Source organism: Strix uralensis, chromosome 3, assembly GCF_047716275.1.
Source record: "Strix uralensis isolate ZFMK-TIS-50842 chromosome 3, bStrUra1, whole genome shotgun sequence".
Lineage (NCBI taxonomy): Eukaryota > Metazoa > Chordata > Aves > Strigiformes > Strigidae > Strix > Strix uralensis.
The window spans coordinates 80,003,987-80,031,405 of record NC_133974.1 but is presented as its reverse complement, the minus strand read 5'-3'; the positions used below and the strand labels follow the sequence as shown (position 1 = coordinate 80,031,405).

At 37.6% G+C, this 27,419-nt stretch overlaps 1 protein-coding gene across 2 annotated transcripts; it reads right to left on the bottom strand.

Moving 5' to 3' along the window:
- Positions 1-456: 456 nt before the first annotated feature.
- Positions 457-27,154, bottom strand: CEP43 (centrosomal protein 43). Of its 2 annotated transcripts, XM_074863017.1 has the most exons (13): positions 26,675-27,154; positions 18,336-18,389; positions 16,384-16,438; positions 15,646-15,734; positions 13,653-13,787; positions 12,789-12,872; positions 8,117-8,334; positions 5,647-5,727; positions 5,319-5,428; positions 4,642-4,710; positions 3,892-3,931; positions 3,160-3,250; positions 457-2,708 (listed from the first exon to the last, which is right to left on the bottom strand). In XM_074863017.1, exons 1-13 carry the CDS (start codon positions 26,762-26,764, stop codon positions 2,634-2,636), a joined length of 1,191 nt encoding a protein of 396 aa, XP_074719118.1. In that variant the 5' UTR covers positions 26,765-27,154; the 3' UTR covers positions 457-2,633. The 2 variants fall into 2 exon arrangements, with proteins under 2 accessions (XP_074719118.1, XP_074719119.1); XM_074863018.1 differs by lacking the exon at positions 5,647-5,727 and having other exon boundaries at positions 26,675-27,145.
- Positions 27,155-27,419: the final 265 nt, after the last annotated feature.

Here is a 27,419-nt window from a genome sequence, read left to right as displayed (position 1 = left end):
TGAGGTTGGGTATTCAAATGCATAAGACCCTTTAGGGAGAAGCCTAATGTAAAATACCAAACAACACTGTTTGAAACGTACAGCAAAACAAGCATTCAAGAGAGCTTAGCTTGTCAGTCATGTTTAAGTAACTCTAACAACAGTAAACAAGACAAAATTTTGCCAATCAAGATTGGATTTTTTCCCCCCCTTTTGTCTGTTGAATCACAAACCATCTGACAACTCAGTCTGACACACAGTAACCTTATTCAGTCTGGTCTTAATCAGTCTTTAGGATTCACCAACAGGAACTGCAAGATCCTTTTGAGCTTAGAAGAAGCCTGAGCATGCACACGTTCTCAGCTGCAGACTGGACTATGAAAAACATATTTTTCAGTAAACCCTCCCAACACCCACGGGGCTTCCTGAATTTCCTAAATGTTAAGATTTTTGGTTCAAGAAGTCTCAAAAATACAATTTAGCCAGCACAATAGCTTTATTTTGTAATTTGAATTACTATACACAATTCAGTAAAAGTCCACAGGAGGAACAGCATGGAGACTTACTACTTTTTGGCATTTCCTTAAATTAGAGCCAAAGTGCAAAGTCTCCAATTAACCCCCAAGGTAAGAGAACAACACTTCACTGTTAACAAAAGTCATGTTAACACTTAAAATATCTAATTAGTTATTTAAAAGGCCACATCTTCAAATGCAATTAGAAATCATTTAATAAAGTTTTTGTTTCTTTTGGTATGATAAATTGCCACATATCCTACAGCTAACAGGTAAGGAACATGATGTTTTCCCAAGACATGTAAAAAACCAAACAACACTGTCTGTACATTATTCCATACACCTTAAAAATGAATGTCAGAAATCAATTGTTCCCAGGAATCTTATTTCCTTCAGACATGCTGTTGCTCTTAAAGAAAGAAAGAAAAGCCCAAACCCAACTTTTCGTATATAGTATCTTGAGGCACATGTTCCCCCATACTTAAAGGAATTTTTACACAGGATGTATCGTATGTTACAACACTGTTACTATTTAAAGTCTATGGCACATTGATTTTTTTGGGGTGAAAAAAAATTCTCCTCTGTGTCCAGCTGCTACAATATGGCACAAAGTTAAAAGTTAACACCATGACTAAATATATTCTGATACTTTTTTGCTGGCTATTTTGGGGTGCACATAAATAAAAGGCACACTTTCCCTCTCTCCTCTTAAATCATTTATGTACTGTACAAGCCTAACTTCCCAGCACTGCTCCATTCCTGCTGGCCCAGTGCAAAAAAAGATTTAAGTCAGCATCCAATGCTAGTAGCAGCTCTCTATGCTTAACCAATGGCTTTAGTTTAGCATGCTACTTCCACTGTGGTGACCACTGATGAGAGGCCAACAGTGTTCCTGAAAAAAATTACAAAGCCTTAAAAAAAAAATTTAAGTTATTTATATTCACTTACATGTATATTTTCCAAATGTGTTTACAATGTTCAGAAAGTGCACATTTTGAAGTCCTGTTTATTACATATGTCCATGACCTATATATTATAGCAGCGCCATGTACAACAGTATCATTGAAGAATGTCAATGTTTCCATTACTGACCCTGTTTTGCAAGAGTATAATGAAAATACAAGAATTTGCTCTTAGCTAGAACTTAGTGTCCATAATGTCTTCGGCATGGCATTTTTAAATATTTGGATTCAATTCTGTACAGCAGTCAGAATCTGAAACACAGAAGGTTAGTGGTTTCACTTTTTGGCGCTCATTTTTCTGTAACAAGGATTTTCAAGAACGAAAGTGAGCTTACAGCACATGAAGAGCCCTCAATAATAAAAGCTCCACAAACCATTACCACACTGTTGAAAACTTAACAAAAACCAGAAGTTAATGATTTGTGGATCCTTACAAAACTACTTTTTATGATTTAACAACAGGTAACATCAATGAAATTATCATATACAAAACCAGCTTAGGTCTTAACATCAATGGTTGGACAAACATATTTAAACAAGAATATTCAGAGTTAAGACTAGTGCTAAGTTTAGCTAAACTTAGATTTGAGAGTTTAGATACTCTCAATTTGATATGCCTATAAAAAAAATAAGTCCAACTTTCAGAAGAGTCTGAAAAACAGCAGTTTCAAGTAAGTCTGGAGCAATTAGGTACTGTGGCTAAAGTTACCATAAATATGTACTACGTGTTGACTTGACAAAACTGTGTTAAAAGAAGCGTGAGTCGAACCACTACCTCTGAAGGTTCTTGCTTTGGTTATCTTTAAAAAAATTCAGACTGTTACAATAACAGTGCAAGTTCATTATAAAGCCACATGCCTCTCTGATGTTCTCTTATCAACTGGTTTTTATTATGCCCACTGCCAGCAATGGACATTCTGCTTGAAAATCCACCTCCTGCTGTAAAAGGTTTGGCTGAACCAAATGAAGAAAATAATTCTGATCTCAGACTCAAAAGGGAACGCACTATTTCATTTAGTTCTTGTTAAGAATATTTGAAAGCCTTCTCCACCTACAGTCTTTTTGAAACACAAGGCACAAATAGGGAGTGGACATTCCAGCAAAAAGTGATTGTCTGAAATTAACAGTCCACAGCAGTCTTCTAGTCCAGCACAACAAACATTTTTGCTGTCCAATTCTATGCCACGTCTTCTAGATAATCTGCAACATCGCTTAACTGAGAAATGGTAAGGTCTTGCGTGATGCCTTCAAGCTAAAAAATAAATGAAATTACAAACTCAGAAATCATAGAAACAGTAAACATTATTTCTTATAGTCTTTCATATAGCATCCCATCCTTTTGGCCTCAAGCTCTTTCAGTGAGATTTCATACTCCTTTAGGAGGTGCTCAGACAGGTCTTGAGATACAGGGATAAGACATTCCTATGTTGGATACTAAATCAATCTCAAATGCATCTTACATGTCTAGAAACAGACAGTGAATTATGCTACTGAACAACTGTTGTGGGGTTTTTGTTTTGTCTTTTAATCAGTATAGTATCTAACTTGGCAGGAACACTTGGTGTAAAAATACAGAATTATAACAAATAATATAATCTTAACGTGTATCCTAGGAACCTACAACAATGGCATATTCCTTCACAGAAGGTTAAAAAAAAAAGTCAAAAAGAATGTCAAAAATAATAATTTTAAAAGAATCATACTTTATCACTGGCATTTGACTCTGTTTCCACAGAAATTTCATCTATTTCTTCACCAATACTGATATCACTTTTTTCTGAGCGGTGACTAGTACTAAAAAGAAAGAAAACAATAAATGTAGAAATAAGACTTACTTTTCAAACACCCAGGCATTACATTCACTTTCACTTTATACCTGACATTTGATTGGGATTTCAATTCCTAGCAGATTAAATATGAAGTTACTTAACCCATAACACCTAAAAGCTTTCTATCTAGATGAAGCCATGATAAATAGCAATAAATACTTAGGCCTCAGTCCTGCAGTTTACAACACCAATACCTTCACATCACAAGGATGAAGCTGTTAAGTATTTATTACTGACTACTCATGATGTTTTATTTTTTAGCTGAATATTTCAGTACACAGCATATTAATTGTCTAATAGCACTAATTAAAGTGTTAAAACATTGTTAAGTGCATGGTTCAGGAAAAAAACGCCAAACACCTTCCACAAAAACCCAACAACCTATCATCTTAAATTTAGCACCAGGTTTTTAAGGAGCTTGTTACCCCCTACACAAAAGGGGTCTAGGTTTTTTTTTAGCAAACTGAAGTTTAACAGAGTTCAAAGAAACTGACAAACTCCAGCAATAATGATTAGCTGAAATATTATGAAGTAACTCAAATATGCTAGTGGATATGCTTACAATGCATGAAATACTACGCTGCTGCAGTATCATCCTTCTCTTACCTGTTGAAGTCATCAGCATACTCATCGTCATCTCCATTTCCTAAATAATTTTTAAAAGGTATTAATCAAAAAAGTTTTCTCTTCAGAAAATGCAAAAAATAAATCTATTCCTGCACCAAAATACATTGATGGCAAGCAAGAGTGGGAGTAGATTGAATTACTTGTGAAGATTAGGAAGAGAAAAGGAGTTTATGTTGGTTATTAATTATCATACATACATTTTCAGGATGTTGACTACATTGCTGAAGATCACATTTAAATACTTGGCAGGTCTATCTTGAGAGACCTGATATTTCTTATATCACATCACCTTTATATTGCTCCTAAAGCTTACAAAGCAACTTTCAAAGGTTTGAAGAGCAAATAAACATGCCACTGAAAAACACTGAGACAAGACTTGTCTAACTTTTTCCAAAAATGTAAAACCCCTCTTTTCATAGGAGCCTAGACGACAAAATTTATCACTTGATACGAGCAAACATATGCTCAGAATGAATCAAATTTTTGCTGCATGTGTAAAATACTATTCCACATACAATACACTAGTCTTCACTTTTCTGTATTTCTTTAGAACAGATTTTGCTCTTAACTTCAGTAAGTTTCACACTGGTGTTAAACAAGAGTGACAGAAGTAAAACCTGAAGATTTTAGCTCAATATGTGCATTTCAGTTTCTCAGATTCCTCTAAGAAGCCAGGCCAGAACTTACAGTTAAAAATATCAGAGCTTCCTCATGTTTAGCAGTACTTGCCTAATTCTAGTGATCCCAGTTTTGCATTCACCAACCTCAGGTCTTTCAAAACAGAGTTTCTATTCAAATCTGTAACAGAACAAAAGCATTTGTATCAGAAATTTGACCTGTGACACTCTAATAAGATCCCACTTAAACATACCCATCAACCATTTATAACAAGTGTTCTTTTGAAATAACCTGATATAATTTTAATAGTATAGTATGGTAGTATTATATCCAATTTTCAGGTCTGAACTCTGCTAACAATTAAAAAGATGAGTAGCAAACAGGGACAATCTCCCAGTATTCAGGATCAGATTTTACAACATGAAAGCAAATATCCCTAAAGAACTTGTGCAAATAACGTAAGATAACAATACAAAGGAATAAGTTCATTTCAGTTAAAAACTGAGCAGTAGAATTTTATACTCCTGAAAACTGCTCCATATACATAAAAAACCAAGGAGTGTAAATAAGCATTTCACACTCCAAAACATAAGATGCCCCAATGGCAGCATAATATATCAAAACTAGTATGCAATCACTGAGTGAAACAAGCATTACTATAAAGCACATTACAACCAGAAGGGGGCCACATACTTAATCACATTTGCATCTGAATGTGTAGATCATTCATCAAATTATGGGAAGTATCTCCTACATTCATCAAAACACACAAACATGTGGAAACTTACTATCAGACTCCTTTGGTGAAGGAGCACCAGTCAGGGAGCTTAACCCACTTTTTAGAGGCGGTGCATCAGAAAGGGATACTAGACCTCCTGTTTTATTAGCTTCAGTTTTCCTAAAACGAACCAAATAAATAAGTAGTCCACAGCTGTAAAATGTGCATAGTGACTTTCTTTTCTATTATTTACTAAATTGTCATAGAACTAGAACAGCAATATTTACAGCAAAAAGAGCAAGGGGAAAGGACTATTAATTCTGTAATCTTAAAAACAGTAAGGAGTTTACTGGCACAAGTGTCAAGCAAGACATTCAGTAAGAAAGCCACTTTCTCACCTGTGCAAAGACTTCTGCCTGCCTTCTTTCACAGACAGAGCTCCTGCACCTTCATCAGCATCGCTATTTTTATCAGGGGGCCTTTCATTATCCCCCCATGTAAATGCAGCCAAAAGAAGAAAGATTCAGATATAAATCCATATTTAAATTAGTTTTAAAAGATATCATGTCTGACAAAACTATTAATCCTAAGAGCAGTTAGTTCACAGAATGAAAACCTCTCAGTTATAGCAAGAGAGATCTCATCATCATGTGTTTAAGTTCACTCGGCTAGTATCTATTCCATTCATCTACTTAAAACTGTTGAGTTCAAATACTACTTGCAAGTAAAAGATGAAGAAACACTACTAAAAAGAGATCAAGATTTTCACATTTAGTATTACCAGAACTGTTTGTTACTGTGATTCCATTCCTATTAGTAACAGACAACATTTGAATTGTTCATTATATCTATATCACCATGTATACCTCCACGTAGTAAAACACTTCAAAATTTTGAACAACAGGTCAGAGAACTAAGGGCAATGAGAGCCTGGATCATCTCTTACTCTGTCCTTAGTAACTGCTTGCTCGCTTCCTCAATAACGCACTCTTCTTACCAGAATGGCCAAAGCTCCCATAAGTCATTTACCTTTTTGCAAATCAAGCGATGCTGGTGCCTCTCCTACTTACTCATCCCCTGGGACTCGGGCACATCAGCACAACATACCACAAAGGGATTTCACCTGAAGAATATGTTCTTTTCTCTCCTCTAGAGGAGCTACCAGGAAGGTAGAAGCAAAAGACTCAGCAGAGACAGCTCAGTCACAACTAGTTGCTAGCTCATTATTAACATATACAGCAACCCTTATTATGAAACATTACTATAATAGCTACATCACAATAACATTATAAGGTACAAGTTACTACTTAGTGGACTGTGACCCTACTACAGACACACATAATTTGGAAATATTTTTTTTCGGTAGGGAGTTTCTCTACTAGGAAAAAAATCCTTATTTGACTGAATAATTAAGAACCTTTCTTCTGTCACCATTTAAAAGAAAACCAGTTTATCCAATTTCAAAGTGAATTTCCCTTCTTGTCATATGAAAATGCTTGAACAGTTAGTAAATATTATTATTAGCCAGAAGTTTTTCCAGCCTTTCTAGTTTTCCCAACTTATCATTTAAACCTATTTTATGGCAAAATAACCACCTGCTCAATGGTTAGACTTTGGTTAAATGCTAGTTAAATGAGCTCTTGAGTAAGGAGGAATAAATGCACTCAGATGGTTTTAATCTTGATATTTCCAATAAGAGAAAAGAAATACCATAGTAGGGTTATTTGTAACACGGAAAATTTTCCAGAGAAAAATCACTGCTCTGAGGAAAAAAAATTCCACTCCATCTAAATACATCCAACAAAAGCTGTATTATAAATAATCATTCTCAAAGAGCCTGTTAATTTATTAGAGGAGACCTAGTTTACCTGGTGCAATTGTTTTGTGCTGTACCAGAATGATCCCATTCCAAGCGTAAGCATCTACTGTAGCAATAATACAAAAGTTTATGTTGTTCTGCCCACTATCAATGTAGTTGGGGGAAAAAAACAACATAAGGGGAACTACTGTCAAACTGACCTGCAAATGCTTCTGCAACCTCTTCTGGTAACCTTACTAAGCTAGAACAATGCTCAGATTACTTGAGCACAGCAAAAGAACACCATGATCTTGCAGCATTTCTCACTAGAGATATCTAAACTAAGCTTCAAGATAACCTGACATGATAACACAAAGATAGGTTTTTCAGTTTTATAACAAAGCTGTTGTATAGTTCAGTCACTAGTTCTTGCTTCAAATGGTATTCTTCAGTCATCAGACTCCAATAGATGAACAATAAAAAAATGCCCTTCAGAAGCATCTGCAAAACTGGCATATGCAGAAACAAAAACACTTCACTGAAAACAGAATTGCACACAAAAGGTGCTGCAATGTCAAGAGGAAACCCTCAGCTGTGAGAAAACATTCCTTACTCTCAGTTTATGGAGCCAGTTTGAACATTCACCAGATTTTTTTGTACTCCTTACAAAGTCATATAGACATCTAAAGCACTATCCCTTGCATTGTCCGCTTCCTTTAGTACTGATCAGCGCCGCAGCTCTGCTGAGAGAAGAAACACTGATGTCTGTGCCTCACACACGTTCATTCCACCAAAGAAATAGGCTGGGGACATTATATAGTCCAACTGATGCAACTTAAAGTGAGACAGGTTTTCCATTCATGGTACATTCATGAGATCCCAGATGACACTGTGCATTTCAAAGAATAGAATCATAAAAATGTAGATTTCAGAAACAAAATGTTACATAACAGATCTAAACACTCGCATTTACAAGTGCAAATAATCAAACATCAGCTAGCTCTCAGCAGTCTGCAAGCACACTGAGGACAAAATAAGCCTGTATTAAGTAGAACATCCATGTTACTTACCAGCCATAAGTTCTTTCTGGTTTGGGTATAGGATCATCAAAAAAAGAATCTCCCTCTACATCATCTTCATCCACACCTGGATCACTTTTTTCTTTGGTATTTAAGTCTTTGTTTTCTAGTTGAGGATCTAGCTTTGTTTCATTAGGCAGAAAATGAATGCTTCTTTTGCTTGCTTCCCCTGACGAGACACTTGTATCACTTTGAGTGGTTTCAGCAGCCTTGAAAGATAAAGAAAAAAGCCCTCACTGAAAGGAATAAGTATTTATGTCTTACAATACTGTAAGTGGTAATATAAACACACAACATACAATATACACCTACCATCACTTTTAAAAAAGTTAGCTCAAATTTATTATTACTTCTCAGGAATTCATTAGTGTCATCAGGAATCACACAAGAGAAAAAAGTTGTTTTAACACTTTAGAAAGGAAATGTTCTTTACTGTTGCTGCCATTAAAAATTTTTGTTCCTTCCTCCACATTGCTTTGCTACCTAGATGACCTCTATTATAAAAGCAATCAATTTTAAAAGATGTTGGTCATGAAATAAAGAAATCTACGGACTGATTCTTACCTCCTAGCTTTGAACATAACAGGGTTTGTTTGTTTTACAGCCTGAAAGTCACACGATGCTTTATTAGTGTTACTTTGCAACTCATCTACAAACAAATGTTGTTAATTACAGCCATTGTCTTCAAAAGAAATCAGTTTAAACCCATGCAAATTACTCTAACTTCCATATTAAACGGTAATCTCTGCAATATTAGGCTTTAAAGCAGCAAGCATAAAACGACTGAAGTTATCGACACATTCTCCCTCCAAATACTAAAACCAAAAATGACACAAACAAGTCTTTAAGAGTACATAACTTTCAGTCTTTGTATCATGCTTATGGCTCAGTCCTACAGATACTCAAGCATGTAAAGACTATTCTATACGCTAACTTTAAGATCAAGAAATACAGCTCAAGTTGTATCTTTGCAAAACTTCTTGGCCTAAAAGACAATATTCAAATTTACCTAGCCAATCAAGCTGTTGTGAAAAACATTATTTTTATTTTTAAACAACAGCATCTTGCTACTTAGCAAGCAATACGGCAATTTTTATCTTGCCCTAGACTTAGTAAAATTAAGCCGGTGAAAAGATCTATTTATTACGTTAACTTCCTTCCTGCACACTAAGAACAGCAACAGTTTTGAAACAAAATCAACAGTACTGTTTAATCCAGATAACCAATATGGAGGCTGCACTGTCCCAAATATTTCTTTATGAGTCATTAACTTTCATTCAGAAGGCTGAAGTAAAATTTTCAAACTGTAGGCCATGAAAGCTGAAAAAGGCCTACCAAGGTCATTTTATCTCAGGTCACAGAACCACATTCAATTGCTGGCAGCAGCTCAGGTCTTCTAAGGAAAGAAAGAGTAAGTGGTAGTAACAACAATATTAATTTCCTATTCTAGAGGAACAGAATTGTTGTTAAGAGCTTAGTGATACCCTGACTGGAGTAAAAGGGAAGTTACAGCTACTTTTCTTTTCTGGGACCTGAGCGAGTGAGCTGCTGCTATCTTATCTAAGAAACTACAAGCACAACAGCTGGCCTTTGCTTGAATTCATACATCATTTCACTTTTCCAAAAGTGAAATACTTTCAAATTGTAGTGATAGGTTAAATGCAGCTAAGGGTTCAAAGAACATGCCTACCTTGGGTTTCAGACTAATGGTGTTAAAAAGGTAAGTCGGAGTGTGGTTTCACACCTGCATTTAAACAAATGCAATTCTGTGCTGTTGCCAAGAGCTGTGGCCTTGGTCTCTCCCAACATGCTCCCTTCTACATTACACGTATTGGTTCCCAAGTCACAGTCAGAGCCAGTTCAGCTCACAGGTTTGCTGAAAAACCACCAGAGAATATCAAGTTTCAACCAGGAAGTCTAGACTGTTCAGGTCTAGACTGTTCCATCCTGCTCCAGCTGGGGTTGGCTAAAGTTTCCTCCTTCTACATTATTTTTACTCCAACTGCATTGCACAGACAGAATATTTCCCATCCTGCCTTTGCCAAGGAAAGAGAGAACCAGGAAAAAAATATATCTAAGAACTGTAGTTCCATTAAGATATTCACTACTTATTCTTAGGGGAGTAAGCAACAGCTGTTGGCTGCATTACAATGAGAAACATCCACACAGAAATCAATTTTCTCCCATTTCTGAGATAAATATATTTTCACGGAGGATTCAGCAGTATATTATAAAAAGCATTTCCAGAACATGTTCATTTATCTCCCACTGCAATGGAATTATGATTTGCTTGCCATAGAAGATGGGTATAAAGGATATAAAAAGCCTGATCATAAATGTTAACTTGTTGGAAATTATATTCTACTTGCAACCTCATCACACCAGGAGGAGTATGTAAATGAAATTGTTCTTATCATCACCTTGGCTGCTGCTGCATGCCATAAGTATTCAACTCAACTGTGATGTTCTGACAATGATAAAACCCCTTAAAAAAAGAAAACATGGTTCAGTGAATGACCTTTTACCACACTACTTGCTCAGAATTAAATACTCCTATTTGGTAGATTCTCTGAAACTTAGACCTTAAAATAAATCTTAGAATCACTTTCCTGTGTCCATATAGTTATGGGGATTAAGTATATACACATTAACAAAATGCCACTATTGACTGGACCAGTTCCAATCGCTATCATTAAGCTGAAGTCAGTGAACAGAATCTTTTGCATCTATGGATTAGTGCATCTAAATAGTCAATAGCAGCCTGAAGAAGAATTCTGACAACCTCAACACAGAGAAGAATACAATGCGCTGCAATACAGTATCACTTCTGGAAAACAGCACTAGTCTTTGGAAGTCATTCAGATACAGTTTATATTTATTTTCTACCCAGTTTGGACAGCACTATTTGAGCTAGGTACAGGAGTTCCTGTTTTGTACAGGCCCAAACGATAGTGATAAAAGAACTAAGACTGTCATTTATTCCTCTTATAATCTTAAACAGGAATGACTGTTACTAATCCATGACACCTCCTCTAAAGCAGTTTCCAGTCATCACTTAAAACTCATTCTTGTCAATCTAGTTTCCTAATGAAACCAGTCTTAAGATACTATACTCCTCTGTGCTTGTGCCTGTCTGCCTTGCCCTAATGTATTTTGGACTGGCTGGCTAAATTCAATCACTGAAAAAAGGGTAGAAGTTTAAAAAAACCCAACCAAACAAAAACAAACAAAAACCCCCTCAAAACCCAAATCAAACAGAAGCCCTGCAAAACTGCACTGCCAAAAGTTCTGTCAAGAACAAACATATAGGAATAAGATTCATACCAGACAGAGGATGGACCGACCACCTTTGAGACACGTGCGTGCACACCCAGAAAAACACCCACATGAAACCAATTTACAAGCTACTGGAACTCAATTTTTCCTCCCCTAGACAAATATTCTTTTCCTGAGGAAAAGCCATATAACAAACACTTAGCTCTTCTCTTTCTAACCTACTTATTTCAAATAATTTAAACCTGAAGATGAAAGGTGGTATATGCAAGGGAGAATGGAACACTTGAGACATAACTCATCTCCAGTAGTTGTTAGCTAATCTAGAACCACCCTAAGACAAAAGCAGGGGCTCAGGTATGAAGCAACAGTATTGGTAACAGTGATATTTAAGCAGCATTCAGATCTTTGTAGTGGTTTTGTTTTGTTTTAAAAGCTGGTGCCAAGCAAGAATTAACTTCTAAAGCAGGTCTGACATTAGACTTTCCATTCAAAGGTCAGTTACAGAAATATTAGCTTTTAAGGTACTATCAACAAGCACAGCTATTAATAAAGTAACTCAATCTTGAAATGAAGCTTGCTTTTCAAATTGTATTTTTATATAGTTTATATAGTTTTCTGGTCTTGCATGGCAAGAACTGAAGAACCGGAATAAAATGAAGCAGATCCAAACTGAGCTGACATTTTATTTTCTTTTATCCTTATCACTCCCTCTCTCAAATGAATAAACTAACAACAAAATCCACACAGTGTTACATTTCTCAGCTTTCACTAGTGAGTTGGAAAGCTTCCAAGTTATTTCCAGTAATCTTGAAAAAGCTATTAAAACTTTTTATGTGATCAGATTACATCAATAATTTGAACAAACTTTAGTACTTGAATCAGGGTTGTTTTGCTTTGGGGTTTGTTTTTTGTTTTGTTTTTTACTGGGTGTAGTGGGTAACTGGTTTCTTGTGGAAAAGAAGCTTAAGTGATCATGCTCCTTTCTGTGTCCTACACTTTTCCCTAATTCTTAAGATGTGGATCAGTTCCAGTTAAATGTAAAGAAGTTTTAGAGGCCTGGAAGATGTTACTTAATACAGCTTTTATGCTAACAGAAAGCAGAGAAAAGAAAGCCACAGGCCCCAAAACAAAAACAGTTGTATCCTAACACCTTATCAATCCCAAACAGCAATCAGTCAGCTGTCCCATAAACAGACAAGTTAATTCCAACCTGTCTGTGTCTCGCAGAGACCCTGTGCACATGCTGTCAACAACCCAGTTGGAACAATACAGGACTTTACAGATCATTTAAGTGAATGCCATCGTATCTGCAGTTTCACAGGAGTTCTCTCTTTTACCTATCTCATGTATGTTATGTTGCTTTTTCATTATATATAAACAACCTTACCTTATTTGATATAGGGTGTGTACTTGACCTTCCATCAGATGACTTCGATGTGAGGCACAGGCTGTCACTTAGAACTGGAGCCACCTAAGAAGTTTCACATAAACACTTATTAAAAATATATTGAATTTTGTCATAATACCATGCACGAAGAAACAAGGCTGCCAGCCTTCCTCAGATGGTATGCAAACTGTGACACCGTGATGCTATGTTAGGAAGTCTACAACAACTACTTCTGAGTTTAATCTTTTGTTGGGGTACTGAATGCATCTTGGGTGCAGAGAATTTTCTTTTAAGCCACAATCACAACAGAGACCAATTAAATGCTCTTGGTTGGATTTCATTCACTTAATTAACAACTTGGTTATATATTCCATTAAAATATTACTGTCATTGCCTTCAGGTAGTTCAATACTTCCATATATTTAGTTTTGAACACATATGTTTCTAGAACAGCTCTAAAGCTTTTAACAAAACCCATTCTAGGCTTTTCAGGTCATATTAAAGTTAGAAGTATGCCAAAGAAAACAGGTACAGTAAAAGTGCTATCAATCCACACTAAAAATTAGAAAATAAGTGACACATCATTTTGTGTCATTTAACTGGATTCACTCCGTGTTACTATGTTGTAGCAGAATATTAGTAAAGAGTACTAGGGTGGCATTAAAAGTAATAGGATAGTCATAATCTTTATTTTTCAGAATTGTTTTCTGATGTTGAAGGCATAATATAGTAAAATAAAGTCTTGAAACAGTATAATACTACAACAATAGCCAAGTGTTCTTAATTTCAGTTTTTAAATCACTGAAATGAAAATGAATAAAGAATTATTAAGGAAGAAAGAAATTACATGTTAACACTACTTACTTCTCCACTGCCTGAAATCTTTTTCTGCTGACATTTTCTAACAACCTCTAACAACAGGGGACCACCCACAGTACCTTCTGCTTCTGTAATTCCCAAATCTCGAGCTAAATTTTCTCGACCATCAAGGCCATTTAGCTGGATGAAAACACACACATTTAAAAAAAAAAATTACAACACAGAAAGAACTGTTAGAAAACACAATATATATTTTGTAGTATAACTCCTAAAGCTTTTTGGTCTTATTTAACACAGCAATATTTTGACTAAACAGTGGTTATTTAAGACTTCCTGTTGCATGTGGACTAAAGTAACGATAGCCTATTGCATCATTTACTTCTGATCTGTACCTGAACACAGACCATCCAAAGTTGTTTTAAACATGCAAGTACTCATCATTAGCATGCTCAGGATTTAAGGATCTATGTGGATAAATTACTTTAGTCTATCACTTTTAAAAGTGGATCCTAGGACACGTAGCCAGTGATTCTAGCAAATTCACAGATGATGGAGAGCCCCCATTCCCGTGCACATAGAAGTACACCAGCACAGGCCAACACTTACAGTCTCTGTTTCACTTTAAAAAACCATGGGTTTGGAGAGAAACAGGGATGAAAGTAATTCAATATCAGCCAAAAAAAAAATTGACAGGAGAAAAATTAAAGTACACTTTTAAAAACTGAACTTCACATTACAGCCGAAGCAGAATGTTGCAGTAAACTCAGGTTGGTTGGCATAACCTCAGAACGGCAATGCTGCAAAGGGCACCAGTTCATCTTGAACTCTTACAACTATTTAGTGACACTTCCTATCAAAACACTCATCAAGCAAGTACTGAAGCAAGCCACCACTACTCAAGCACACTGAAATGCGGAGGATAGACAATACAACTGATAGCTCAGAGGCAGGAGCTAGTAGAGGAACACCAAATAAAATCTTTCAGCACTATACACAGCAGTCTTGGCCAACTTGCTTAACTTTGGCCAGATTTCATATAGGCACTGTAATAGGTGGAAAAGATGCTTTTATTGAAAAAAGGAAGGGGGCATTTCAAGGAGAGTGAGATGCCTTTGCATTGTGAATGAATTAGTGTTCCCAAGAGTGAGTGGCAACATGACAGAAAGCATGACTGTTTCGATTTGGTAGCATGAACATGAATCTTTGTACAGATGTATCCTAGTGCAATAAATGCAGCTAAGGATATTTAGCAAAGGACAAGGGTGCATGGGATTTTCTTTGATTAAGCCCCTAGAAAGAAACATGAACTTCTGAGAAACAGAAGTCAATTAACTGATTTAACAAAGTTGGATTTTTAATAAATTAACTATATAAACTGACATTAAGAATAAAAATGAGCATTTGAGATGTAAAGAGAAATTCTTCAATTAAATGAACTGTTTCAAAAGCAAATTTGCTATTAAAACCTTTATATCATAAAAAGAGACAAAGGGACAAACATGATAAAAAGCCTCTAACTCAGTATCAAAAGCCTAAAAGCAATCAAGTTGGGCTATGTGATCACTGTAGGTCCCTTCCAACTGAGCTATTCTATTCAATCACTTTTTGTCATGTACATCTGCACAAAGTCCTTTATTTCACTGAAATTTCTCTCAGTCTAGATTACTGACATTATTTTAATTTTCGTATTTAATTTTCATACTAGTTTAATATCATGACATAATAAATTTATTGGCAAAAAGTGTTGCAGTACTCTTGTATATACTGTTATATGATTTCACAAAAATTATTAATTTGTTAATTCAAAATTAACATATTCTCAAGCATTGATTTTTTTATAAAGAGAATACTCACTCATATTAGCACACTTTCCTGGAATATGTGTCTTTATGGCAATAAGTACCTTTTGCAGACTAAATATAAAAAATTATTTAGAACAAACACAAGCAAGTGACTTAAATCTACTATAGCTTCTGTATTCATTGCCATGCACTCCAAACAATCAGCAGAGCATAGAAATAAAACCAGTATATCTTACTGTGCTTGATTCGGGCTGAAAAACAGCCAATGTAAAATCAAGATTGAAAAAACGTAGAAATTCTGCAACAAGACCTGCTACCAAGCGACCTAAAAAGGAAATGAGATGAGTGAAAATACACCAGACAGAAACAATTCTTACTTCAAAGATTTAACATTAATATGGCTTCAGTATGAACATCTGCACTGATTCAACACTCCTACAAGCATCATTTAGACATTCAGCAAACTACCACCACAGAGCTAATTTGTATACCAATTCCCTAATTTCTAATTCAGCCTTCATATCAAAATTATTTAAATCAGAAATACTGCAGGAACATAGATTGCCTACAAAATTCAGGCATAAGATTACTTTTTTAAACTATTCAGTTGTTTTAAATACACCATTTTGGCATTTCTCCTATGTGTGCATTCCCTCCTGTACCTCTGCAGTCAGTTTTCACTGATTACTGTTTCTATTGGTCTAGAATGGCTCTGAGTTAGCATAATCGTAACTCATCATGAAATATTGATTTAAATGCATTAGTCACCTCAGTTAAAAATATAACTTAAGCAATATTAACTTCAAAAATTATAGATTAGCTTCTGTTCTCAATGACTAGTAATTATGACATTTGACAGGAACAAAAGCATCCTTTATGTCATGAAGACTGTACTGTTAATAAAAGATTCAAAGACGTAATCCTTTGTTTCCTATTTGTATTATTTTGAGAAGTATACTAAACAAAGAACTTACCATCTTTTGTACCTAAAAAACTTTTCAAGCTTTCATTTACCAGAGGTGCTTTGTTCTATCAAAAAGAAAAAACCAAACAGTAGTTAACATCATCCTTATACTAGCAAGAAATTGAAAGCCACAGCAAGTTGGTATTTTGGTGTAGGCTGTTCCACAATGCACCTGGCACATGTAATTCACTTCTTCAAAATCTACCTTTGTATTAATTCTACTGCCTGCAAGTAAAAGCTGCAGTCATACATTTACTTAAGCAAATTAAAATGGTCTCAGTGTTTCTATTATAAAAGCTACAAAGCTAGAGTAATTTCACCAGAATTCTTAATGACATACTGATTTTTATTTACTTAATGATTAAAAAGGTAAGTTAAGCAGTTAACCTCACAAATTGCTCCTCTAACATAGTGCCAAGTTTGTTTAAGGAAATTCAGTCCCACTTTTTAAAAAATGGGAATTTACAAGTCATCTAGACAAAGCGTAGACTGTACTAATTAGTGGTTCACAAATCAATACTGATCTCCTATTAATTAAAAGACCTTCAAAGATATTATGAAAATGTTTTTTCTCCCTTGTTAGATTTGCCCTCTTCAACCTTGATTTTTAAACAGCAATAAATCAATCTGCTATGTTTGACTTTGTTAAAATTGTTCAGGGGTTTTTCAAACCAAATTCTAAATGCCATTCCTAACATACCAAAAAATCCTGGGTAAGAACCTAACTCAAAGAAAAGGATTCGTTATAGGTATTTATCACTATAGTTGTAAATGCTAGCAGACACAAGAAAGCACTGTGTGAAGAAATACATCTTGCTTAATATTTAGGAATTCAGAATAGTGATAAGTATTAATACATTTCCAGTGTCTCTGCAGCGTAAAATTAAAATCTCATGATACATTTAAGCCTTTTGAAATAAAGGGTGAGCCAAGACCAACTGTAGCAAATCTCTCTCCAGTCCTTATCTCCTACCTCCAGACAGTCTGGGAGGTTGTTCTCTGGGTAGTCTATAATATGCTGAAGCTTCCCATAACAGATGGAACAGTTCTGCTATATCACTCTTCCATTATGTCTTCTTCAGCAATCTTATGTTAGATTTCTGGAATATGGAATCTCATACCATAGAATAACTACTTCCTCTTCTTACTAATGTCACAATAATGTCATCTCAGTTGTGCAGTTTTCCAGAAAGAGCACAACCATTTAACCAGTAATGTGACAGTCTTCCATTTCTCTCTTTTGAAACAGAGAGCCTGGACATAGAGCACCCTCTCCTCTCTAGTTCTAGAAAAAGGAAAGACACAGGAAACAAGGCAATGCCAGCAGCAGAAGGGGTCACAAAACTAGCGTCTGCATACCACAGCAGCATTGTTAATCATGCTAGTATCACATATCCTTAATATTATTATATTGTCTAGGTATCAGTACATAGTCCATCTCTTAATTCAACATTCTTTCTTAAATATAAGCAAATTATCCTGAAGTAAGCCTACAACATCCTTATGAGAAACACCAAAAGCATTAGCATACTTGGCAAGTAACTGCATTATACTGCTTTCACAATACACTTGTCAAAAAATCCCACTATAATATTTCAAATTTCAAAAGACATTATTCCAATTTGATAAAATCTTGATCAGTCAACTAGATACTTTTTTTTCCTTAAAGAAGTATTTGATGGAAAAGATATTAGTTATTCTGGTCAATTGGACAGAAGCAATCTAAAACCAGCAGAGATAGTTACTTAAAGCTACAGTTTCAAAAGGCTATGCAACAATTCCTGTATCTAAACATCAGGAAACACCCTGATAGTCCTGCTTTGTGTTCTTTAAGCATCATACTCTTAGGCAGCAATACATAATTTTGTTACATTTCACAAATAAAAAGTATTAAAAGCTATTATATTTAATTCTACATTAAGAACTATCAGGATGCTGATGATTTTTTTAAGATTGTCTTACCTCTACTTTCTCTTGTTCTTCTAATGCCAAAAAAACAGCTGCTCGCAACTCTGCCTGCCAAATAAAAAAAACAACAAAACCAAACAGCATTTCTACAAGCACTGTTTTCCCTATGCAAATAGAATGCAAAGAGCCTGCAAGGACCTTAACAGCTATTTGTTTCTCCTCAAGCAACTTGGCATCGATTGTAATCTACACCAGTGCAATTAAAACACTTAAGATTACAGGCAATGTGACTTGAGGCTGAGAAAGAAGAGTTTTCAGTCTGAGAACAACAGGGGGGGGTGTCAGGATTTGATACAAGACTTCCTAAATTATTTCTTCAAACACAGAAAGATTCCAAGTTACTTACATTATTCCCTATTAGTTTCTTCTGAGACTTAAAAATCCAGCTAATTCAGGCAGCTTTGAAACACCTACCCTTCATTTACGATTCATTCAGGAAACATGAACAAATAACTTGTGATAATACATTTTAAAAGTTAATGTTATGATACACAAATTCCTATGATTACTTCTCGGATCACGCTTAAAGAAACAATTTCTCAAGGAAAAGAGAGCATTATTCCAGTCATTCAAATACTCCTTTAGTGAGGTTTTACCTAACTGATTTTGAGTATCTTAATATCACAGATCAGAATTCTTCTAAGGACTGTTTTGAATAAGCCTTGCCTATTTCTTAAAATTTCCTCTACTTCTTTCATTGAACATACCAAATGGACAACATACATTACATTTGATGAAGTGGTTTGCCACTGAACTTTTAATCTGACATTTCGAAGTAGCCAGCAGATAATACTGCAGTAATAAACTATAAAAGACAGTGCTACTCTGTATGCCAGTTTTCTCAAGAGCAAATCAGAAAGCAAGCTTTTAAAGAAAGATTGATTTCCATAACTGAGAACAACATGAGGAGTGTCTGGATTTTCTCACGTATATTACAAAAGGTAAGTAAACATGGATTACCCTGTAACTATTCCCCCCCACCAAAATAATTTAAAAAAACCCACAAACTTTTATGGCAAAAATAAAATAAACACTTCCTTTTTAAGCATAATCCTCTTTGGACACCTTTTTAAAGGACAAAAAGTAAAAAGTTGAAAAGATTTCCCATCAAAAGAATACCACAGTTGTACACAGTGGTCATACTGACACTGCAGTTACATTTTTTCAGGTGCTGGGGTACAGCATTCAATCAGCAAATCCTCTTACAACTCATTAATTTAAATATTATTCTTACAATATCAGTTTACATTTAATTTTCTGATCAACAGCTAATGACTAGTTTATTTAGTTTTATGTCACTATGAAAAACTTCAAATGGTTGCAAGGTTGACTTTATTTTCCACTGATGCTACAGAAAGCAAGGACAAGAAGAATAACAAAGCATTTATGAAACAGACTGGCTATTACAACCGTTCAAAATAAAAGACACCAGCAATTACATGTGCGTAGGGGTAAACCCCCTTAAGGGTCTGGATCATGAGACTGTAGAAGAAAGTTGTCTGAAAGTAGTTGCCATGACACCAGCTGATCAGAGTCTGATCTGTTTGATATTTTGGAACAATATCACAGCTGTCATTATTTTCACATAACTGCAATTGTTTGACTGCTCCACTCCTCTAGGTCAATCCCAGTGGCTTTTAAATACAGACCAAGGTGGTTTTCTTCCTCTTCTCATTTATTTAACAACACTGTGTCAATTCCTCCCAGATGTTGCCATTCCCCATTAATAGCAGGTTCACCTTTATTTCCATTAATATCCTTAAGGTCAGGACCTCATCACCAGGAGATAATGCCACTGGTATTTACTACACCTCCCTTTAGCTCACTTGCATCGTCTAGAATACCACCCTACAGACTTCCCACAGAGAAGCAGCCCTCCACTTGGTCCTTCAATCCTGCGAGCATGACAGTAAGTTTGAAGTTAAACACTCCTGTACTATCTGCACCAGGAAGGTTTTCACCATTCCAACACACTGACCTTCGTCCTTTGAGGTGGGTACTGCTCAGATCATAGCAAGATATTCTCAAAATATCATCTCAATACATTTAGACATGGAACCATACACTTGAATCTGTCTGATGTTAAAGCAGTAATTCTCAAGTTCATGAGGAAAAAAGTAAAAAGCAACAATAACAAAGCTGAGGCCAAAGGAAAAATCACCCCAATACAAGGAGATGAATCATATTGGACAGTCAGATGGACAGTGTCATATAGGCTTTTCAGGACCCATGACAGAGAACTTGAACACCAAAAAATTTCATCAGGTATGGTCACAGCAATCTGCTCCCACCAGCAGATATGGAGGCTTATATAACTGCATAGATTAATCCATTTACACAGTGCTCTTCTCCCCTCCCCCCCATCCCTTTTCTTTAAAGTAACTTAACAGTTTGTGTGTCTTTGACCTAGTACCATTTGGCACCAGCCCAAACAGTGTTCCACACGTGGTTACAACCTGCTCTTGCCATCCCCCTATTCCAGATAGCCTCATTCCACTAGCAGTTTTCAAATAATCCAAATACATTTTGAAGAATTTTATTCACAGTCTGACAGTAAAGCAGACCAAAGCTTGATATTCAACATCCCCACCCATATCCTTTCTAAGTCTTCAGTGGAACAGGGTTATGCCAATAGAGCCAGATGTTGACAAGTGACAGTGTATACCTGCCACTCTTGCATCCACCAAACCCACAGGCTTCTTTCTCATCCTGTGGAAGGTGCCCATTCCCTTCTATCCCTAAGTAGTTTTATCAGGCAAAAGCTCAAACCAACGAGACGGCAATTTGATTCCACTGAACTTAGCTGAAATGAGTAAGGCTAACATTGTATATGACAACTGCTGTCTGTACTCAGCAGCAAAATGTACAGGTCAGTATTTTGAAACAAAAGTACATTTTCTCTTTTCCTCCCAGGCATCTACAGTTCATCAGACAGCACTGCCTCTTGCTGATTGCTGTTGTACTGTAAATCAGAAGCTTGTAATCCACAAAAGCATCTCTTCTGCATTAGGCTGCAGTATCTCTCTTCAGAACCTAGGTAAGTTTATCCTATTTTAAATACAGAGCCTTTTGCATGTATCTGAAGTACTGCAGAGGAAAACAGCTCCCTCAGTCTGCAGTTCCTTGGGATGAGGGAAAACAGTTCTTACTACCTCAAGAGCTCCCCAAACACATTTTTAGGTAGCATCTCAAAAATGCCAATCTGATTTGGGAATATGCTCTTAACTGTAAGATAACAAACACCTGCCTTAACAAGGTCATTAGTCTGATTTAATACACTTGTAAAAGCCATCCACAGCAGCTTACATAGACAGATGCTGCACAAGAAGTAAAAGGATAAGATGGAGACTGTCCAGGACTGACAGATGACCTGTTGCCTGTAGCTACCTCCCACATGCAGAATGCAACACATAGGTATGTAGCATGCCCCTGGAGTTTTATTGTGGCATTTGTCTTTTAATGTGCAGGAATGCATTCGTCTGGCACTTAAACACAAGAGTTTATTGTCCTAGGACAAAACTTGAGACAATATTTTCCGGTAGGAAAGCATCTGGGGATTTCAAACTCATTCCTATGCCTCAAAGCATGCAGGCGTATCAGCAACCAAGATCTTGACTTCCTATAACAGGCACTAAACGCAAACTGTGGATATGGCTTATTCCTTGCACACTAGTCTCCTTGCATAGCTACGCAATGCACTTGCAAACATCCTGATATCCAAACACATCCAAAAAGATATCAGCAAATTTTTTTCTGTCAAACTTCATTCACACTTTCTACTCCTGAGGCAATATTTTAGATGAACAAGCAATGGTTTCACAACACTCATCTCAATATGCTGTGGAATACTAGATCAAAGTGGTCACTAATTTCATTAAATGCTTTGTACATGTAGTACAGTTGAGGATAACACTGTCTGCTAGTTGACAAAGCCTTGCTGTTTCATGCACATATCAACATCATTTCTACAAACCCTTAGAGTCCTCAAGTCCCTAGAGCAGCTTTTGCAGAGGAAGTCCTGGGACTATTTTTTTTTTTTTCATTAAAGATCCATTAGCAGAAAGCATAATACAAATTTCAGTTTGCCAAATGCACGTGTTACCACCCTTCTCAACCCACTTAAGTAGCTGAACACATAGTTTTTGAAGCCACGTACAAGCAATGTTGTGCATTCCCTAAGAAACAAGGGGTACGTAGGCAAGTTCAGCAAGTGTCAATAACAGAGACATTCACTTCAGAGATCTGCCACAGGCCAGAACTCTCCTGCAAGCTTGCATTCACTAATCATTACTAACACATGCATCAGTGGATGGCGTAGGTAAATCTATGTTTAGGGCAGTGAAATGATTAAAGTAATACATAAGATTTTGCAGGGTAAAAGAACATATCACTGCTGAGATAAACTGTTTACAGATCTTCCAGGCAAAGCACAGGCATGTATAACTGCATCTTCTCCAGTGCTATGAAACAACGCCATGTGTGCACAAACGTAAACAATCTCTGGCATATGTAAAATTCAATGGCACATGGGCACCTTCCTGTACAACTTTCAGCATCTCCACTTCCTGACTCCAAAATGACTGTCATACACCTCGGCAGACACAGAGCAAGACTGGAAGAGCATTAAGCAGTCTAACCACTGGTGATCACCCCAGGCTAAACCCCTGTATGCATCAGGCTAAAAGTCTGTACCAGTCCATATGCATCACAGATCCAAAGCTGGTGCCAGAAGGTAAACAGCAACTTCACTACCAATGTTACTCTGCAGAGTCTGTGAGGTTCTCATCTTTGAGCACGACCAGTAGTTTGCATGACCATTTTTTGTCCACTTCAGTGAAAAACTTCAATTTAGCAGCCTTAATTGGCTAAGAAAATCAAACTTGCTGGCAGCGTAATTGAAAAGAATGCTAGAAAAAGAAATAGGAAGAATCCATTCCACAAACGAAGTAGTAAACACCTAAAAGCCACAAACTCTAAATACTTGCAGCTACATTTTTCACGTGCTTACTCCACATGACACAAAGTTCTCATTCTCCTGTTCCTAAAAGAAGGATACATCCACAGTGTTAATACCACTATACTGACATTTAACATATGATTTGAAATCATTATAAATGGTTATATTTTACTTAATTTATAAAAATAAGAAATAGATGTTACATTGAAAAATTATTCTCATTGATTCCAAGAAATGACTTGACTTTCTGATATGAACTGCTTTAAAAAAAATCAACCGAAAAACAACATCCAGAAAACAGAAGATTACACTGGAGTTGTGCGACATACTCATTATGACAATTAATAATTCACAGACATTTAAAAGCACTGTTCATTATAATACATGGAATGAAGATGCAAAAGCAAGTAAGACAATTTTAACTGACCTATGCATATGCAGTTAACAGCCCATTTTAAAAACAGTATTTTTATTCTAACAACACATTACTTGCCAGTACCTCAGCTGTCTAGGTTTTGAACCAAATTAGCAAGAAATTAGTAACAACAGCATCAGCTGGCCAAAAGCACTACAAGTCATATGATATTAGTGATGCTAATCTCCCTCACATTTGTAGCAATAGCAAGTTCCAGAGAAGATGCAAAAATCAGGTGGCATAAACTTATTTTTCCCAAAGAAAAGAGATTAAAAGAGACAAACCAAAACAAAATAACAAAGGAACACAGTAAGAAGTATAACGGCTCTTCTTGCTCTGATGATGTCAGCTTCCCTAGGAGACAGAAAGATCACATTCTCTTCAAGACAGAACATCTCCACTTGTACAGCATACATCACACTGTATCAGAGATAATTTTCACTAAAGTACAAATATCCACAGTATCTTTACACACTGCAGCTTAGAGAAGCCAGGGAATTCTCATTGCAAGTGGCAAATATATTTACACATCTTCCAGTTTTCACAATATGACTTCATTAAATACTCCAGTGCTCAAAGTCTAGGGTAAATAGAAAAATCATGAACAGATTTTTAAAGTGTCATACAAGTAACATTTTTTTCAGCTAAATAATTACATCAATACCAATGCGCCCAAGAAATTAATCTCAAAATAAGAATTAATAAACTGCAAACCATTATCAAATCATGCCGTATTAGAGAACAAAGGCATCGTAAGTTTTTTTCTAACAATTACTCAGTCATTATGTTACAAAATGTATTAGCTGATAGCCTGATACCTTCTATCTACTGAAATAAGTCCTTTGAATTCTAATCCTTCCAGAGCTGTACAGTGCTCCATACCAATTCAGCTATACATTGACCATGTATTTTTCTCTTCAACGTATCTACTTCAATAGATCTCAGATACATTATTATAGTTAGCTTTCTAGCCTCATCCATCTTTAAAAAATGGTCAGTACTCATTCTGAAATATAAAATAAACAACTGCTTTGATAACATGTAAATGCTTATTCAGTTCTACCACATAATAAAAAAATACTGACACAGAATAGATAAACACTATTGATCACAACTATGTTTAATTTATGTTAATGAAAGGATGGTAATTTTTTTTAATGCATGGTATAATCTAAATTCAATTAAAAGCTAATGATTTAAGAAGACTTGTTCATCCTTAATTCTTCTAGAAGACACTAGGCTTTTTGTCAGGTACTAGCAGAATAAATCCTGTAAGTCATTAATACTTTCAAGTAACAGACGTCATCAAATTTGTGTGCCAATTAAGGTTTACAGATCAGAAAAAACACCATGAATTCCTCAAATGAACAGCCTTAACCATAAGCATACCAATTATTAAACAGTAACTTCTAGTATTAAAAAGAGACATAATCTTGTAAATAAGATGCAGTTTGTATTTTTTTAAGTCATTCGCTAGTTTGCCTTAAGGGTACCTTACGCCATATTGGATACTACACACTTTTAGCATTATACAACAGTGAGGACAACAATAAAGATATTTGCGTAAAACTCAACAAACTGGCAACCATAGTACAAAAACTTGCATACTACACAAAGGCAGGAAACTGCAGCTCACATGCTCAATATGACCTAATCGGCTGGTGACTTTTTTCAATTATCATTTTACCGGTTAACACTATATGAGAGGTTAACAGGTGTCCCAAAAGGCCTATTTGACACTTACCTAGAAAAGGGTCTCCCTCCTCAAAACACAGTTACATCAGCTAGAACCTTCATTTACTTATTATTATATTATCCATTTGAAATGCAAGAACAATGCATTTTTAATAATACTGTTTTGTTGAAAAGTATGACAGCTGGCTCAAAACCCAGTGAACTTCAAAGTACATGCACAAAGATGCTCTCACTTCCATTAATCACTTAAGTTACTGAACTGTTCCTGAAATATCAGTAATGATCATCCACCTCTTGAAGGCTTAAATAGAACAGTGTGGATAAATTCCACTATACTTTATCTGAAATCCAAACTTCATTTCTCCTTTACATTGTAAGGGAATCCAGCAGTTCTTATTCTTCTTATATCAGTATGTCTCTTTGCTATACACAGCAATTATTGATTTTAACTTGAACAAGAACTCACAGAACCAATTTTCATATCCTTTCTGACACAAGCTCAAGCTACACAGGCTTGGAAATAGTGTACACTCCACTACAACACTATCTCCAATATATTGTCCTTAGCATAGCATTATTTGTCCCCTGTAGGCAGGCAGCGTCCCCAGAGAGCTTCCAGGTTTAGCAAGCCTTCAAGCCACACTTCAAGCAACCCACGCCCAAGAAGAACAACGTTTAAACAGCGACCCTCAAGAACTCCTGCTTGAAATTTTCAACAGGGGCTTTTCGTACCGAGGCAGAACCTCTATCCACCGTGTCCCACACCACCCGGCGGCTGAGTTTCCGGCGGGTTTGGCAGCAGCGAGAGCTCCTGCTGCCACACGGTATCTACGAGGGCGAAGCCGCACAGCCGGGCGCCGGGCTCCCTGCGGCGGCTGAGAGCTCCCCTCCCTCTCCCCGCCTGGGCAACCTCGCGGCTCCTGCGGCCGCCGGGCAGACCCCAGGCGGCGGCCGGGCCTCGCCTCCACGGCGAGCACGTACTAGCTCTACGGCGCAAGGCGGGAGCTGGACACGGCTCCCCGCCGAGCCCTGGGCCGAGCGGCCGGGGAGCCCCGCGGGGAGAGCAGGCGCCACCGCCAGGCCGTGACGCCGAGCGAGGGCCCCAGGCGGGAGCACCGGCTGGGAGCGGCAGCGAGAGGGGACGAAGCCCGTAAAGCCTCAGCCCCCCCTGCCCCGCGGGGCCGTTAACCGCCGCCGGCACCAGCCAGCGCTCCCCCTCCCCGCTGGGCGAGGCGTGCGCGGGCGAGAGGCTCCCCTTCCCCCCACCTTAATCTTATTGAGCACCCCGCTGCTCTCCAGCGTCTGCACCAGCAGGTCCCGCAGCTCCGTGTCCTCCTCAGTCGCTGCGGCCGCCATCTTGTTTCTCCCTGACAACCGCCCAAACTGCGCTAGCGGTCGGAAGAGCCCAGCAGATTCGCCGCCGCTGCTGGCGGAGGCACCGGCCCAGCGGCGGACCCGAAGAACCGGGGCGCGGCGGGCCGGCGGCCACCCTCAGTGCCGCTCTGAAAGGGGACGGAGGGAGGCCGCGGGCCGCCCGGCGCCTCTGCCCACCGCAGCGCCTGGAAACGGCGGCGGCGAATAGGCAGCGCGGCCACCGGCACCGCGAGCGGGAAGTTTGAAGCGGGGGGTGGCGTTAACGGCTGAACTGCGCGGCTGCCCGCCCGCCTTTGGCGGTGCCGTGACCCGCTGGCCCCCGTAAGCCGTCCCTCAGCCCCTTCCCGCCGCCACCGGACCCCACAAACGCTGAACCCACCCCCCTTCTCACGCAGCCGGCGGCCGCAGCCGCTCTGTGTTCGTGCTCTCCTCCTACGGGGGCAGGCACCGAAACGAGTTTAAGGAGCCAGCAACCGCCTCTCCGGAGCTGAGCGCCCTCCAGCAGCGAGGAAAGCGCCGTGCCCGGCCTCTGAGGGGGGCAACTGCCTCAGGGTGGCGGCGGGAGAGGTCTCCGCCGCTGAGCCCGCCCTGCTCCACCGCGCACAAAGGCACCCGCCGTCGAAGAGCATTAAAAAGG

Bases quoted from the DNA above. Each gene is read 5' to 3' on its own strand.
- CEP43 (XM_074863017.1), bottom strand. From the start codon at position 26,764: ATGGCGGCCGCAGCGACTGAGGAGGACACGGAGCTGCGGGACCTGCTG. The intron at 16,439-18,335 runs GTAAGACAATCT...TCTTTTTGATAG, and splicing joins AAGAACAAGAGAAAGTAGAG to AACAAAGCACCTCTGGTAAA. The intron at 2,709-3,159 runs GTATGATTCTTT...TTTATTTTTTAG, and splicing joins AGTCAAATGCCAGTGATAAA to CTTGAAGGCATCACGCAAGA.